The sequence below is a fragment of the Vidua chalybeata genome, chromosome 6, assembly GCF_026979565.1.
Source record: "Vidua chalybeata isolate OUT-0048 chromosome 6, bVidCha1 merged haplotype, whole genome shotgun sequence".
In the NCBI taxonomy this organism is placed as follows: domain Eukaryota; kingdom Metazoa; phylum Chordata; class Aves; order Passeriformes; family Viduidae; genus Vidua; species Vidua chalybeata.
Window position 1 is genome coordinate 29,430,888 of NC_071535.1, and position 17,283 is coordinate 29,448,170.

General features: G+C 39.4%; 1 protein-coding gene across 1 annotated transcript; it reads right to left on the bottom strand.

Moving 5' to 3' along the window:
* Positions 1-8,499: 8,499 nt before the first annotated feature.
* ACTC1 (actin alpha cardiac muscle 1) lies at positions 8,500-14,612 on the bottom strand. The gene is made up of 7 exons (XM_053945671.1): positions 14,554-14,612; positions 13,827-13,975; positions 12,737-13,061; positions 11,920-12,081; positions 11,616-11,807; positions 10,222-10,403; positions 8,500-9,871 (listed from the first exon to the last, which is right to left on the bottom strand). Exons 2-7 carry the CDS (start codon positions 13,953-13,955, stop codon positions 9,728-9,730), a joined length of 1,134 nt encoding a protein of 377 aa, XP_053801646.1. The 5' UTR covers positions 13,956-13,975; positions 14,554-14,612; the 3' UTR covers positions 8,500-9,727.
* Positions 14,613-17,283: the final 2,671 nt, after the last annotated feature.

The following is a 17,283-nucleotide window of genomic DNA, read 5'->3' on the forward strand; positions in this document are numbered from 1 at the left end:
AGAGTCACTCAGACTGTATTCTAGCCCATAAGGAAGTCATACCTCCTAACATGGGACAGTAACTCTCCCTTTCCCCATCCTGATTTACTGCATAGAGGCAGGATGAAACAAATTCTTCCTGGTGGAAACTTCTAAGAATGAATCTGTGAAGGATTTGCTGTATCCCAGAGACTTCCCTTTGCCTAAAAAGAAAAGAGGGTTTACAGTGAATCAAAAAGCCAGAAGGACTAGGGCTCCAAAGCTTTCAATTTAATTAAGATTTTTCATTGCTTAAAATAGATGAAAATTACACACAACTTTCAGACAGGAGTTTCAAGATGCCATGGTGAGACATAGGTCCCCAGTGTTTTCTCAAAACATACCCTCTCCTGATCTTAAAAAATAGAAATAATTTTATTTCCAGCCCTGGTTTCACTGTGTAAGTATATCTATCCTACAATTTTAGTGGACAAAAATCAGGCAAGGCGATTCAAGTATTTTCTGATAAGCACTTAAAGGCTTCATCTGTTTAAAATGCATTTCAATCAGTAATATGTCAAAAAAAAGCATGGATAAATTATTGATTTGCTTTGTTTCATTAGTGTTTTTTGATACATTTCATCATTTTAACTATTTCCTTGGCATGAGGGATCAGCCTTGGGATAGAAACTGTATTACAAAGGGAAAAGGCTCACAGGAATGCTAGTGCAATGGGGAAGAGAAAAAAATGTCAGCCAGTCCCACAGGGCTTTAATAAATATTTGTGAAGCATATTTAGTAATTACACCAACTAGTTATCTAAGTCCAAAGCCATGCTACCTGAAATGTCAGTGCAAACTGTACCTCGGGCTTGAAGGCACAATGCACAGCAAAAATAAATGTGTGAAATCCAAATATGACTGCCACAAAAACAAACAAGGCATGAGAGAAAACATGAGCTCAAAGATAGATCAATTAATCCAAAGAACACAAACTAGACAGGTGGATGAGTCATACACACAGTGTAGGCACAGCTTCTGATGAATGGAAAATACTACTTCACACTGCATGTTTCACTCTGAAAGATCATGAGGCCAACAAGATAAACTAAATTGTGTGGCAAGCCTCCTACCAGGACCATGACTGTAGAAACCTTCTCAAAAAGGGAGCAGGCTCTGAGTTTCCCCTTTTGAAAAGACATTCTTCTTATGATCAGCCCTTCTCCATAATGTAATTTTCTTCCATTTTTAAGATTGGGGTGGGGGCAGGAGGAAGTAGAATGTAAAGACATTGATTTTGACAACATAAATAAGATGCTATGCTTTCTTTCCACTGGGAAGGTTGGTCAGAGAAATATATCAAGTGTATATATCAAAAGAATTAAATAAAGATATTTAATTGTTCTTTTGCCAGCAGCAGGGGAAAACAGTCTTTCCAGAACTAGGAAGTGGCAACATACTTGCTTCACAGGGCATGATGATTGTCCTGCAGAGACCTATCACAGCTGCCTCTGAAACAAATCAAGCATGCTGTTACAATGTCTGTAATTAGCTTGTTAAAAGAATATGTAGATAAGAAAACCAAATCACAATACACACAGAAAAGGCAAAGTTAAAGAAGTATATAACCTAAATTCTAAGTGGTCTTCTGTGACTGGGTATTATTGCCTTTTTACTTAAGAGAACTCAAAAGTGTTTCTTATGTGTGATATTTATTATGAAAATAATTTTGTCAGAAGTCAGAAAGTATATTCAGAGGTACGCACAGGTTGCACTAGCATCAAGATTGAATCACACAGTTTGAAATATCCATCCACACAAACTGCCCTTTCACAAAGACAAAAGGAAACATTTGATTCTTTTTAGCTATTCAGTGGCTGAGGAAGCATGCACTGGAGATTTGCAACATAGGAAGGAAACAAAACTGTTTTGGAAAATAGCCATATCCTCACCTACTTTAGACAACCCTACTAGTATGATCAGCTTCAAAACAAGGGCAGCATTTAGATTTATCTGACCTGAGATTTTGGCCTTTTTTTTTTTTTTTTTTTTTTTTTTTTTTTAATGGATCTAAGAATATAGTGCAGCCTTTTTGTTCCACCTTGAAGGTATATCTGAAGTTCTAGTTCTCCAAAGAAATACTCACCGAGGCAAAATACATTAGATTATTCAATAAATTTTTCAAAAGATAAATTTGTGTAAATTTTAAATCATTATAGAAATGGCTGAAGTTTGATACATTACCCTCTTTCCCTAGCCTACTTCCCGCCATTGCTCTCACCAGGCAAATTGTGGTTTTAGAAAGACCAGTGAATTTGGAAGAGAATAACAAATGAATGTGAAGAGTTCATGTAATGAGCTAACAGCAGAAGTGACTTATGACACACAGGTCTTGTTGATAGCCCAGGAATTTCATCATATACTCTTCAGTGCCATCTGCTGTAACCAGATGCATTCAAAAATTTAAGAGATAATCAAATCACCAGTCTCAATAGCTGCATGGCAGGGAACTCTAGGCTTAGGTTTGTTCTCTGAGGCTAGAATCCCATTAAGGAATCAAGTGCACATCATTGCTAAAGCTGAAGAACTTGGTCACAACTATGGACACATTCTTTCAATTTTTTGCCTCAATTTCTTAAGCTGTAGAAGAACACCCTTTACACAATTTAAGAGAGAATTGTTGCTTTCGCACCGCAACACCTCCTCCAGCCAAGCAGGAACAGAACTGCACCTGCTGGTGCGACTTGAAAGCAGCTGTCCATTTCATGTTCACCCTGAGAGCCTGGGAAAGAGAAGTCAAGAAACAATATCTTCCAAGGTGCAAATTGGATTTGGGTGCCTAGACTCCATAAACCCAAACTCATAAGACAACGGCAAAGCCTTTATCTCTTCTACCACCAACCATCAAAGATGCTTTGTTAGATGAAGAAAGTATAGCTCCATGAAACACTGTATTATCTTAATGTCTTTTCTGCAGTTATTGCAAAGAAAATAATGATGATTTTTGTGTGTTTCTTAGAGCAAGTGTACAGTGTGACTGATTATATCAATTCTGTTCTTCAGGATTTAGACAGAGCTCTAAAGCTCAGTCCTAGAGAACAACTATCTGCAGAAAAGTAATTTTTTCCAATGGGAATTCCACAATTGTTCATCACAAGTTACATAATGTATTTTCCAATAGAACATTTCATAAAATTCATGTACTATCATGTACATTTTGTCTGTGTGAATGATATGCCATAGCATCATAGAATCATAAAGGCTGGAAATGACCCCCCAAGATCATCAAATCCAGCCTTTGCCCAAATATCACCATTAAACTATAACAACAAAGTAATAAAGTGTTAGTCCATTATCTGTTTTTTGTTACCTTTAAGACCTTAAACTTTGATAGGGGCTCCATTTCTCTGGAGGCTACAGACAGACATACTGAAAAATTTCCTATACATAAAACCTTTTAGTCTAAATAGTCAAAATAAAGGAAAAGAAAATCCTAACAAACTTTTTTTTTACTTTTTCATACTGAGAAATTCCAGCCAGTAGCACCAGAATGAAGAGTTCTGTAGATTTAGCAAAGAACCAACAGCAGCTTGTTGGGTTTTGCATAGTAGTATTTATCTATTCTGTGGTATTTGTGGCATTCTCTATACTTAGATTGGCAAATGCCACAAATTCCATGATAAATTTAAACACTGTGAGTGATAAATGTCAAGCTTTTAATAGCACCCACTGTCCCTCTGTCACCACATGACCCTATTAGGAGATTGCACAATCACTATCTCCGTATAATTTCTTATAAAAGAAATAGCCTTACAGCATTTTCAATGGCAAGATATTTGCTTTATATAAGCAATGGGACTCTTTGCCAAAAGAAGAGTCTGATCTGCAGGATACTTACTATTCCTGATGATTTCACTTGCTTTTTATTTTCAAAAATAAGGTCAGAATGTAGTTTCCTATTTCTGTTAGGTGCCAGTACAATGGACAGAATTCACAGTCTTAGCTGAAATGAAATGGCAGAAAAAGTTTGATGACAACAGATGACATGTTCCATCAGAAGGAAAAGTCTACAAAACCATTGCTGCAGCCATTAAAATTCAGAATGTGACACCAGACATCACAGAAGTTTTCTCTAGCCATTTTTTACACTTTCAGCAGTATAGTATCTCTGTGGCACCTTTTGACTGTAGATTATAAGAAGGAAAGAGTATTTCACATTGTCACTAAAAACACTTTTCTGGTCTCAGAGTTCCAAATTTCTGAGGTTTTTCTCAAAGCACAAAAATAAATCAAGAATTAACTTCTGTCTTAGGAACAAGGCTACAAAATATTCACAGTTTTGTCTTACTAAAATATCTCAGTGATGTTTCTGACCAGAAATATTTTCCTTTCCAACTTCAACTGTGCTAATTCTCCAGAGAGAGAACTCACTTGCTGTGTGGTACAGACATGGTCTCTGAAGCTTATTAGCAAGTCAGGGATGCTCTTCCATTGCAAAGTTAGAGAGAAGGCTTAGGGAAAATATTTGTATGCATGTATATGCACAAATATGTAAAAATACATTTTAATCTGCTGAGATTTCTAGTTCTGCAAGAACTCTTTTCCTCGCTGACTTATCAGAGAATCAGAGCATTGTAAACACACATATACATACAGACCTAAAGTAGACAATTTTCTTGTTTAAATTTAATGATTCTTATTCTCTTTAGGTTTGAGGTTTGATTTGGTTTGGTTTTTTTAATATAAAATAGTGGCTGTTTTAGAAGATAGAAGTCTGTGTCTTGAAAATAATTTATATAATCAAAACAAAAAATAAATAAGATTTAATGTGAAATTTAGTGTCAGAACTCATCTATTGCATAAACATGAGGATATGGCTTGCATTCTCTAAATGTTGATTCTTTCCTTGATAGCAGGTACTGTAAAATCACTGTGCTTCTGGATGCTGTGGAAGATCTCCCCACAACTATTGGCCCAGCAATATGTGCCTCCCAGACCCTTTCCTTCCCAGAAGGCAATCAGCTCCACGTCTCACCTGCTTGCTGTCACAACCAGCTGCAGAGAGATGCGGGAGGGGGATACCTGTGCAGCAGGAGTCGCTGTGCTGCTGCATTTCCACTCCCTCTGGAAGAGCTGGAGACCCCCTCTAACATTCAGGAGCTCCTTGATTTCCCTTTTAGCATCACCTTTTTGCAAAAGCATGTCCAGAAACCACGTTGTAACTCCCAAGGCATTTGGGACCCTTTGGAAAGAAAGCTCTTGTAGTCCTCATTATCATTGACAATGATAATCTCAATGATAATGTTAATCACCCTTTCTGGTGATCTAAACCTGAGGGGCTTAGAGACTCAGAACTAATCTTTAAGCTCTTTCTTATTGCCTTGCTACCTTCATCTTGTTTGTTACCTTCCCAGACTTATTATATCATTTACATGTTATACAAATCTATGTCAATAAAGCTTTAAGCTATGCTTCATCCACTTTTTTCTCTACATGAATATATATCTCCTAGTTAAAAAAATGTTTCTAAAATACAATTAATCTCCTCTACAAGAGCATACTATCCTGTATTTGGTAGACAATATTGTATTTTGTGAATTCTACCTTTATGATGAAATATAAAATTGCCACCAGATATATTAATTTGTGCTAATGCCTACTATATTAATCTCATCCAATATTATTCACACTGGACAGCTTAATCATAAATTAAATCCATCCTTTAAATATATAACAGCATTGGAACTTTCTTCCAATCATTAACATTTCTGATTGCTTACTTTTTGTGTTTCAGCAACTGTAGCCATCCTCAGGATATAAAGCAAAGGTAATTGGTAGTATATTAACTGCCTGAATTGCTTCTTTCTGAAGTATAATGAATGAGATTTAATAATCACTCAATTTTATAGTATTTTTTTCTATTTCTCGTGTCTTGATAATGACAGAGACTTCTGTCACAGGGTGCTTCAGAGTAGGACAGGGTTCAGCTGTTACTGGAAGCAAGTATCATTCTCTGCCCAGGCCTCATATACAGTTATCCAAACAGCAGGATTTTATCTAATTTTTTTCTATTTTAGTGTTAGTATTGTAGGTTAATCTGATGGTCATATAAATTTAGAGTCACTTAATGATTTCTAAGTATAAAACACTCTCATTCTATGTTAAAAAAAATATCACTCTACAGAATTCAATTATTCAAGCCAAAAATTTTCCTATTAGTGCTTTCCCTCAGGCTGACTTTCTTAAAGCTTTAGCCAAAACAGCCTTTTAAGAGAAGATTAGTACAAAGTAAACAACTCTATCAAATTTATGACTCCGCTACCAATTTTTTAAGGAAATTTTAAACATAAACAAATGAGTTCTGAAACATCTCCTTATTTCTTGTAAAAAAAAAATCATCTTTTTAAGTAGAATCACAATGACTCATTAGCTATAGATATTAAAAGCATTGTGTTTTGATGGTAATTCTCAATACTCCTCAAATGCCAATATGCTCATCAGTCTATAAGGAAATTTTTCTGTAAGATCTGAGGGTCAGCCAGCAGTGGTAATACCTCAATGACTTTCAGTCAAAAGCATAAGTACTGGGCAGTGTTGTTCTGACTGCCAGAACAGGCAATAAGATTTTGTCTCAGCTCTTACTGATGTATTTCAGTATTTCTTAATACTATTTAGCCCTTCCTGCTGAATAAAGCTTCTTTATGCAGCTTAAGAATCACATCAGACTGACCTCCACTTCCACTCCATTTTACATACAGAGCAGTAGGGAGATGCAAAGTCAAATAACCAGACACCCTTCAGTGTGGCAGAGACACCTTTTGCCACGTATTCACACTGCTTTTCAAAACAAGTGTGTTGAATCTATAATTTGGTTAAACATTTATTGTTCTTCTTCCATTGAAAGGGCATCTCATCAAAAGCAGTGAAGGTTATCTGGGTTCCTTTAGTCTTCAAATTAATGTCAATGTCTTCATTAGGTGAGGTGTTTCAGAGGTGAAGATTGTTTACCACAACAATCTTGAGTACAGATATTTTTAAATCTTTTTCAAGGAAATATCCAAAGTAGTTTTACCTATCATATAGGCGCTCTGCAGTTAATTTCTGCATCCCATTCTACCATTTTCATTTTGTATGCAAAATGTATAGCACATTAATTCTTGTAAAATGTAAACAGAAGGCAAAGGTTAACAGTGGCCTCTCTTATCAGTATTTTGAATGCTAAATTATGTGACTTAATATTCAAATTCCTCTCAAATTAGATCTAGTTTTGCTTCCAGAAATAGTTATTATAGTTCCTATATGAATGAATTACTAGTTTTCACTGCATTGAGTGGGAATATATCATTTTCAATGGCCAAATACAGGATAATTGCACTAAAAATTAATGCATCTGGGAAAACACTGTAAGAAGAGGAAAGGGTAAGGCATTGATACTTTTTTTAGTCCTATCCTACCTATATGCAAGCACATGACTATTTTGTACGATCCTTGCTGCTCATATCCATTTCCACAAACTGTGAATTACAAATCCCGAAATGCCTGCGGAAGGAATTTTTCCATCAGTCCTGTAATCAGTGGCTTCCTTCAATTCCCTGCTCATGCCCACATGCTCAGCAGTGAATCCCTGATGAGAGCTGTGAATGTGATGCCAACTGCTGCCTGCCATTCCTGACCTGTCAGTCAGAGCCAGTCAAGGCAGGCATCCACTAGGGCTGACGTAGCACACCCTTTGCATACTTGCTTAACATTTTAAGCTCCAATAAGTTGCAATTTATGTCCAGTATCACCCTATTAATTCACACTAATACCTGAGATAACCTTTCTGCCCAGCCAAATCTTTCAAATTAGCAAGCAAGTCAAGTGAAAAACTGCAATGGTTCTAAACAACGATATGCGAAAGACATTGGCAAACATCTGTGTTGGTCACACATCTGGAAGAGTTCCCATGCTTTCAAGACATGAAAAATTTCTCCATGGTGTGAACTTCAGAATAATTACCTTTGATGGGAACCTTCTTGAGAGCAGTGGAGGCTGTTGACTTTGCCTTAACAGATTCACAAGTTAATAAATCTGTATTTAATAATGAAAAGGCCTGCTTGCAGCAACATTTCAGTAATACTGTGTGCAGTATTAGAATGACTATTTCACATTATGTTTAAGTTGTCATATCACTAAAATTTCATTTTTATCATTGCCTAAAATATTTAAATGAATGTCCAAATTGTAAAATTTTTTACATGTCATGTTTATGTTTATTTTTTTTTATAGTTGACAATTCCATTCAGCTTCTCTGCCCAACCCCAAAAATGTCTAGAAATATTTTAATATTTTGATTGCAAGGGGATGGTAGGAAATTACAGTGGTTCACCCAGTAAAATGCCTCCTAATGACAAGTAAACTGAGGACAAACATTAAATATATCTTCATATTTTTGAAAAGAGTAAAATTTGTTCTATATAGTTACAGATCACATCTACTAACTATTTTTAATGCCTTTCAAGAAAATAAGAGCAAAGGGGAACAGAAAATTTCCAAACAAATGTGTAAATTATTTTTTTAATTAACATTGAATTATAAAATTAGCATAAAGTCTTATCTTTTCAAACAGCTTTGATGAAACTCAGCTAACTACATACACAGTTTGATACATGCTTTAACTGATTTTCTAAATCAAATTTCGGCATATTCCAGTCTCTACATAGTTCAAACTATGACACTGACTGGTTCCATTACTCTTACAAAAATATCCCAGATCATTCTGTACTTCCCTTTTTAGCTACTACTTTTGGAAAAAAAAAAAAAAAAAGTCAAAGAGCCCACTTATAAGAAGTCTTGGTGAGGAACACAAATGCCCACGGAAAGTGTGCAGCTTATGATTGTAGTATCTGGGTCAAACAGCAAGAAAGGATAGCAAAGATTAAGGATTAAAAATTGCCTAAGACATATGAACGATAATGTGAAAATAATTGTGATTGTAACAACTGTAGGTTTATACAGCAAAAGTTTGATTCTTGTGCATTAGTACAATAAAGACTTCACTTCTTTATCTCTGGCTTTGAAGAGATAGGGGAAGATGAGTAAGCTGTCAGTTTCAATTAATGTTTTGTCATAAATATTTATAGCCCAAGGAAAACAATTGCATGACTCTTTAGGATTAAGTTAATTATTTATAAATCACATTCTAAACGTATTAACATAATTCTTTTACAGAAGCTTTGGCTTTTAATAAATTAATATTGAAATGTCTGGGTTACAATAAATGGGATAGAAGAATATTTCTAAACTGAGTGAGTGAGTATGAGAGGTTTCCTTTCACTTGTTCTACTTACTGGGTCTACCCAAAGGCTTTTTCTTTATAAGCCTTGAAATATATTGCTTCTTTTGTTCCAGGTTTCAAAATTAAAACTATAAAGTGTAAATTCTTACTAATAGAAAACCATGACCTAACATGCCTACATCAGTTAGGACATGGATACAGTAAAAGTATTCATAGGTCTGATGGGAGTTTCCAAATCCCAAGGGTTTATTTTTACAAGTCTCATTTTTCTGACCCAAAAATACTTAAAGTAAAACAAAAGGCAATATTTTGTAGGTTGCAAGTCCCAGATCTCGTTTATTTATAAAGCAATAAATATTAGAAGCACAAATAAATTGCACGGGTGTGTAAACAAACTGTACAATGACTGAAGAGTTCGGGAAGGTTTGCCAGAAGACTCCAAGAAGCATATTGTCGTCATCCTGAGTGGGAAGTAAATTGAGGGGGGAGGTGCTTAGAAGCACTTGCGGTGTACAATGGATGGACCAGCTTCATCATACTCCTGTTTGCTGATCCACATTTGCTGGAAGGTGGACAGAGATGCTAGAATGGAGCCACCAATCCAGACAGAGTACTTGCGTTCAGGAGGGGCAATGATCTAGGATAAAAAAAAGCAACAAAATCCTCATTTCTGAACAATTAATCCATATTGTCCATGCTACACACCACTAGATATTTCCTCAAGCAAATAAAGAACATTTCTATAATGGTATTGATCTTCAGCAGCTCTTACAATACATGTAATGTATTTAAAAAATCTGTAATCATATTTTCTTCTTTTCTAACACTTCCTTCTAACCAACATAATTATTCTGATTAAATGGAATTTCTGCTCATCTGTCCATCAGCTGTTGATCTCATTTTTGTGTTGTTCCTATATCCCAGTTTAATGAAGTGGACATTGTCTCCACCTTTATCCACATTTTATAACACATATAAATTCCTTACCTTGATCTTCATAGTGCTAGGAGCAAGAGCAGTGATTTCTTTCTGCATGCGATCAGCAATGCCAGGGTACATTGTTGTACCACCTGAGAGGACGTTGTTAGCATAGAGGTCCTTACGGATATCAATATCACACTTCATGATGCTGTTATAGGTAGTTTCATGGATACCAGCAGATTCCATACCTTGAGGAAAAAAAAGACAGTAGGCCAGTGAATTATACAAGAGGTCTCCATGAAACTAAACTGTGGCATTTCTCATCATGATTAATATGAGCTTCTTTGGCCTTTTTCTTGTAAAAATGCTTCATGATTATAGTGTTACAGAAAAATATTAAAAAAATAGAATTACAAAACTAATTTAGGAATTGAACATTATTTGTTAGAAAAGGTAAGAATCATAATGCATGTGCAAAGACAAGAGACTCAAAATATACAGTAAGAAAACAAGTAGACGTGAGACAAACTCATTTAGTATATGGCAATGGATGAAGGGTATCAAGAACAGGAAACGCAAGTATTGGTTTATGTCAGTCTCACTAAAATCATTAGTTGAATAAAGACAGCAGATGAAGACAATAAAAATAGTTGAAGTAGAACTAAAGAAGACAATAGTAACTTCTTCAGTCTACTCAAAATGTAGTCTATGTTACTCAGAATCATCAAGGCAAGACATGACACAGAATAAGATATTAGTACTTGATGGTAAGAAAAAAGAAACAAGAAGCAAGTGTTTGTAGGTTGCATTCCAATTTGTTAATTTTAACAGGTGCCTCCTGAAAGGGCTGACACTGGATCCACAGTAAGAAGTCAGCTGATGAACAACTGCATGTACCACTTGGGACTTAAGAGTATAAACATTTGCTGTATCCGTCAGCTGCACGCACAACCAGCAAGGCTTACCATCTCGACCACGGCAATGTTAATTACAGCGTATATAAATATACACACACCTTCGCTCCATGTCCTTCCCCTCTCTGACACTTTACTTCTTCATGGAAATAGATACTGTTTGAGTGTAAGCCTTGCAAATGCAGCTCTGAAGGCTATTCTTGCCACCAGTGACACAAAATCAAAATGTCTTGAGTTGGAAGGGACCCATAAAGACCATGGAGTCCAACTCCTTAATGATGGTATTGTAACTGCATGTTTTATCATTAAAAAACTGTGACCCAAAAACTTGATCTAAAACTTGCAACAAGAGCCCGGAACTCAGCTAATTACCAGATGCACTCACATCAAGCCCATCTTACAGGAACCAAATTATCTAAATTATTATTCATTCATGTCTGATTTTGTGCCAAATTTAGGTAAGCAGGAAGAGGAGCGGGGCACCTTCCAAATCTTCTGATTCATTCATACCTCCTACAGAAAGGAGAATTTCCTGGGAACACTTACCAATAAAGGATGGCTGGAATAAGGTTTCAGGACAGCGGAAACGTTCGTTACCAATTGTGATCACTTGACCATCAGGCAATTCATAGCTCTTTTCCAGAGAGGAGGAAGAGGCAGCAGTGGCCATTTCATTCTCAAAGTCCAGTGCAACATAGCACAATTTCTCTTTGATGTCACGAACAATCTCACGTTCCGCTGTAGATATAGGAGAATCAAATCAAGCTTTGGATAAGCACAATACTAGAGAAGATGATCAGCCAAGAGAGACATGAGGATTTTCTCAGTAGAGAAAAGCTGAAGGACTGACCTGTTGTCACAAAGGAGTAGCCACGCTCTGTGAGGATCTTCATGAGGTAGTCAGTCAGATCCCTGCCAGCCAGATCCAGACGCATGATAGCATGAGGCAAAGCATACCCTTCATAAATAGGTACATTGTGGGTGACACCATCTCCAGAATCAAGAACAATACCTGGGAGAGAAATGTCAGAGAGCAGCTGGAATCACCTAGCAAATGCTTAGAGCCCTTGCTCACAGGAAGCAGCAAGAAACACAACAAAATAAAGGATTTTTCAGGCAGTATAAAGTGTCATCATTCTTTTTCAGTAACAAAGATCATTCCAATTCTTTCTGCCTTTGCTTGCCTGGACATTCCTGTGGGGTGTGAATTTTCACACAGAATAGTTGTTCCATACATATTTTAAGATAATCCATAAGACCAGTCTTCCACTGCTACTATACTGAGCAGTAAGAATATTTGCAATAGTGACTGTCTTGGTCTGATAATGGGCATCTTTTGGTCCAGTTTAAATGCTTAAACTGGTGTAACACTTCTGTAACTGCAGTATCCCTGCAGGAACGTCTCCTCATTTGCACCACAACATGCAGTGGCACAGTCAGTTCCATGGTGCCACTCCAAAAGCAATGCAAATTGTCCATGGAAAAAACAATGTGACCTATTTTGTACTCGCTTTTATGCTATTGTTATCATTAATTGCTATAAACCAAAAATACCTATTTTTCTGTAAATTGAATGAGTTATGGTGTGTTTTCCTATTTGGAATGGAAAGGAAGGAGAGTTCTTGAACAGAAATAGAATCTAAATGGTGTTTATTTGTTTATTTTACCTGTTGTACGACCAGAAGCATACAGGGACAGGACAGCCTGGATTGCCACATACATAGCAGGTACGTTGAAGGTCTCAAACATTATCTGGGTCATCTTTTCACGATTAGCTTTAGGGTTCAAGGGGGCTTCTGTGAGCAAAGTAGGGTGTTCCTCAGGGGCCACACGGAGTTCATTGTAGAAAGTGTGGTGCCAGATCTTTTCCATATCATCCCAGTTGGTGATGATGCCATGTTCAATTGGATATTTCAAAGTAAGGATACCTCTTTTGCTCTGAGCTTCATCACCCACATAGGAATCTTTTTGACCCATACCAACCATTACACCCTAAGAGAAGAAAACACAGAAAAGTATTATTTGAGGAAGACAACATCACAGACCCCAAACAACTGCATCACAGACAACTGTCTTGAAGTTGAGTCAGGAGAGGTTTAGTCTGGATATTAGAAAAAGGTTCTTCACCCAGAGGATGATAGGGCACAGGCTCCCCATGAAAGTGGCCACAGCACTAACCCTGACAGTGTTCAAAAAGAATTTGGACAACTGTCTCAGGCACATAGTGTGACAGCCAGGGCTGTCCCATGCAGGACCAGGAATTGGACTTTGATGATCCTTGTTGGTCCCTTCAAGCCAGGATATTCTATGATTCTGCAATTCCAACTATCTTATTTCAAGAAAGGTACAAGCAGTCACACCCCTGAACGGCTGTACAAGAAAATAAATTTAACATTATTAAAATATTTAGTCAATAGAATCTGAAGTGTTCTCATAAAATCTTTTTTTCCTTCCATGAGATGAATGTGTTCCCCCATTTATAATACACCTCCTATATTCATAGTCTTTTTTCTTATTTGTTTCTGATTTCCAAAAATTTGACTGAAAGTAAACTGCACAATATCATGAACAAAGGAGTTTGTAAACAGGACAATACAGAGGAAAATTAGCATCCTACTGATCAAAGATACTTCATATTACTATGCAACCTTAGCAGTAATTTATCCAGGATAAAAAAAAAATACAAATTGCAAATGTTTTCATTTAAAAAATCACTTTTTATGGAGTGTCCTCCCTCGGTCCTGCCTCTGAATTTACCTGATGCCTCGGGCGACCGACGATGGACGGGAAAACGGCCCTGGGGGCATCGTCCCCGGCAAAGCCCGCCTTGACCAGCCCCGAGCCATTGTCGCACACCAGTGCGGTGGTTTCCTCGTCGTCACACATCTTCGGAAGGAAGCACGAACCTGGAAAACAGCACGGTGGCACGTTCAGAGCCCCGCGGGCAGCCCTCTCCGCGCCCTCCCGCCCGCCATCCCGGAGGGCACGGCCGGATCGCTGCGGCGGGAGCGGGAAATTTGAGTCGTCCTGGAGGATGCTCGACGGTTCGTGGCCAGGGCTCTAACGGGATCCGTCAGTCGCTTCTTCTCCGCGCTTTAAAGCCGCCCCAGCTTGCAAGACGCTCAATTGGAGCGTCATTAGTGGATCCCTCTAGCCGCAGATCGAAAAGGGAGGGAAAGCTTTTTAAATCGCAGAGATCGGTCCTGCCCAGAGCGCTTCGCGGGCGGCGAAGCGGCGCTCCCCGCCGGAGCGCGGCGGCCGATGCTGCGCGGGGGCCGGGCGGTGTCCCCGGCAGAAGCAGCGCCCAGCCGGGAGCTGCACGGCCCGAGCTCCGGCCGCGCCTGCACGACCGGCGTCCGCCGCCCGGCGGTGCCTCCCGTCCATCCCTCCCGTGTATTCCATCCCGTCCTGTCCCGTCCCGTCCCGTCCCACCCGGAGCCTCCCGCCCGCCCCTCGGGGCTGCGGATGCGGCCGCGCTACTCACCAGACCAGCACCGGCGGCGGGGGGGTAGCGGAGGAGACCCTGGGTGCTGCCTCGGCGGAGACGCCCCAATTTATACCCCCCGAGGGGCAGCATCGTCCGGGGCCGCGGCGGGCCGGGGCAGCCACCTTCTCCTTATTTGGTCGGCTCCGCGCCACTGAGCGGCCGCGCAGCCATGAATGGAGCCGGGCCAGCCCCGGCGCGGCGCAGCCGCCCGGCCCATGTAAGGCAGGCGCGGGGCAGCGCGGCCCCGGCCGCCGCATGGCCAAATAGGGAGCCCAGAGCAGCCCCCGGGGGTCAGCGCCGCCGGGCAGGGGCTCGGCAGGGGCCGGGAAGGGGCCGCCGCGCCCGCAGCCCGGCTCGGCCCCCGGGGTCAGCACCCGCCGGTGCCCGACCAGGTGCGGCGCCTCAAACTCGTGATGCTCGGGCTTGGCGGAGGGTGCGAGGCAAGCCGCACGGGTGTTCTCTCCCCCGGCTTTTCATTTTTCCACCGAAAAGAAAAGGCCAGTCGAGCTTCTATTTAATCAACGAGCGATAAAGTTACTTCGCTGCCAACAACTGAGGCTCCTCTCCTGCATGGGGGCGGCATCTGCTCTTCTGTGTTGCCTTAGGAAGGAGCAGTGCACACTCAATTTCTTTTAAACTTTGATGAGGACATGCTGCAAAAATCACCCTTTTCTCTGCTTGGCTGACATCTATAGCGCAAAATGGGATGTGGTCACTTATGTTAATATGCTTATACTTAAACTCCTCATCTTTGCTCTTTTAATGCACACCAGATCCATGAGAGATAGTGATATGTCTAGGACAGAGGATGAGATATGGAAATAGCTTGGACAAAACCCAGCTATGGTATTAATGTAATGTGACAGTTGTTTTCCTGCTCAGTTGTTGAAACATCCACATTGATAATTTGTTCCAGTGGTGGAACCTAGAAAATCCATGTGTCTTCAGGACTTTTTTTTTTTGTTTGTTAAAAATAGAAAGACTGGAGAGGCATCCCTTGAGTGGGTTTGGCCTGGTATGTGAAAGCAGAGATTGTCAACTCACGTCCCAGAGAAACTCATTATAATGTGGAGTACAGTGTCCTCCAGGAGCTCATCTTGTAAAATGCCCCATGTCTGCCTGTGAAACAATGCTAGGATGCAGTGGGGAGAATTGAGGTTTGGGACAGGAGGGAATGGTGAGATTCAAAATCAAGAGAGGAACACTCAAGTGGATCAGGTGCTTAAACACAGGTCCAGTTTATGAGATGCCATACAAAGGCTGGCAGACATCACATGGGTGTATACATCTTAAATTATGTGGAAGGAAAGAGCTTGTGAATGCTACACAACCTGCAGTCTGGGGTCTTTGAGAAGTGTTGGGGGAAGAGCAGTCTTTGCACAGTGGTTTAACTCTGACAAAGCATGCGACAACTGGAAATTGCTATTTGTTTCTAAACTATATCCAAAGGGGGCGTCGGAGTCCCTCAGACTTTAATTTCTTCTGGAATCAGAGATTGTGGAATCAGTTTCCGTTTTTCTAGCACAATTAATGAGGTGGTTAGCTCCACCCCAACCCCAGTTTATCTTGGGTTAGTGCCAAATTATGAGCACAGCTCTGAAAGAGGTGGTAGCCACAAACTTCTTGGATAAGCTCCTGCTTTTCTTTAAGTGCTGCAAGGAAAGAGAATCTGTTCCAGGTGAGACACAATTTTTGTACAGAGTTGTGTATGTATATTTAATACATCAGTATATATAAGCCCATATATATTTTATATGCATGTATTTATATGTGTGTATATGTATAGATTTATATATTGATTTTTTCTTTTTCTTAGCTACCTAAGAAAGGCTGTGTAGGACTGTGAAATGAGATGACCTCAAAAGGTCAAAGCAGCAAAACACTGTGATTCAGTGCCTCTGCTCTGGACAAGCTTTGGCTCTTTGTTTGGTTTGTCTTGATGGAAAATCAACCAAAATCAATACTGGTGGGATAAAGACCCCAAGCAAGTATATGTTTATCTAAATTGATCAGGCACACATAACAGACACTTGGAAATACTTTGTTGATAGTGATGCCTGTTTACACAAGAATTCATACAGAAGCAAGGATTTCTAAGCATTTATACCCTGGCACAGAGCACCCTTTCAAAGAAAAAAATACCATATACTGCTTTCAATTTTAAAAAGTCAGCATATTTTAGCCCCTGGTAAGTTGCCATATATAGTTTAAATCTGCTTATTTTTTCCCTTGCACATCTTTTCTACAGAAAGCACCTAATGTGAGGGATTGACCAGCTTCGCCAGCACTAGAGATTAGTTTACAGTGTTATCTCAGCTGTTGCTCGGTTCAGAGGTGTTGCAGTATTTACATAGAAGTCCACTGCTGATAGCTGCATTGAATTCCTCCCCAATCAGGCCCTCTCTGACACATCCTGCATTCCCTCTGGCTAGGGAGAGACAGACTCTCCTGAAGCTGAGACAGAGCCAGCTCTCACTGAAAAATCTATGAGACAGTTTGTATTTTCTTGTTTACTGTCTAACTAAATTTTTGCTTTCTCTACTATCTCCTCAAGTTTTACATTTCTAATCCAGCAAGACTCACAGTTAGGATCCTGGTGTACTTGTGAACTCATCAGTCCACACACCAACACACTCCCATATATTGCAAGGTCAAATGAAAGAGGCACCACACAACATACATAATTCCAAAATATAATTTTCTTCCTTGTATTCACTTGAAAATTGC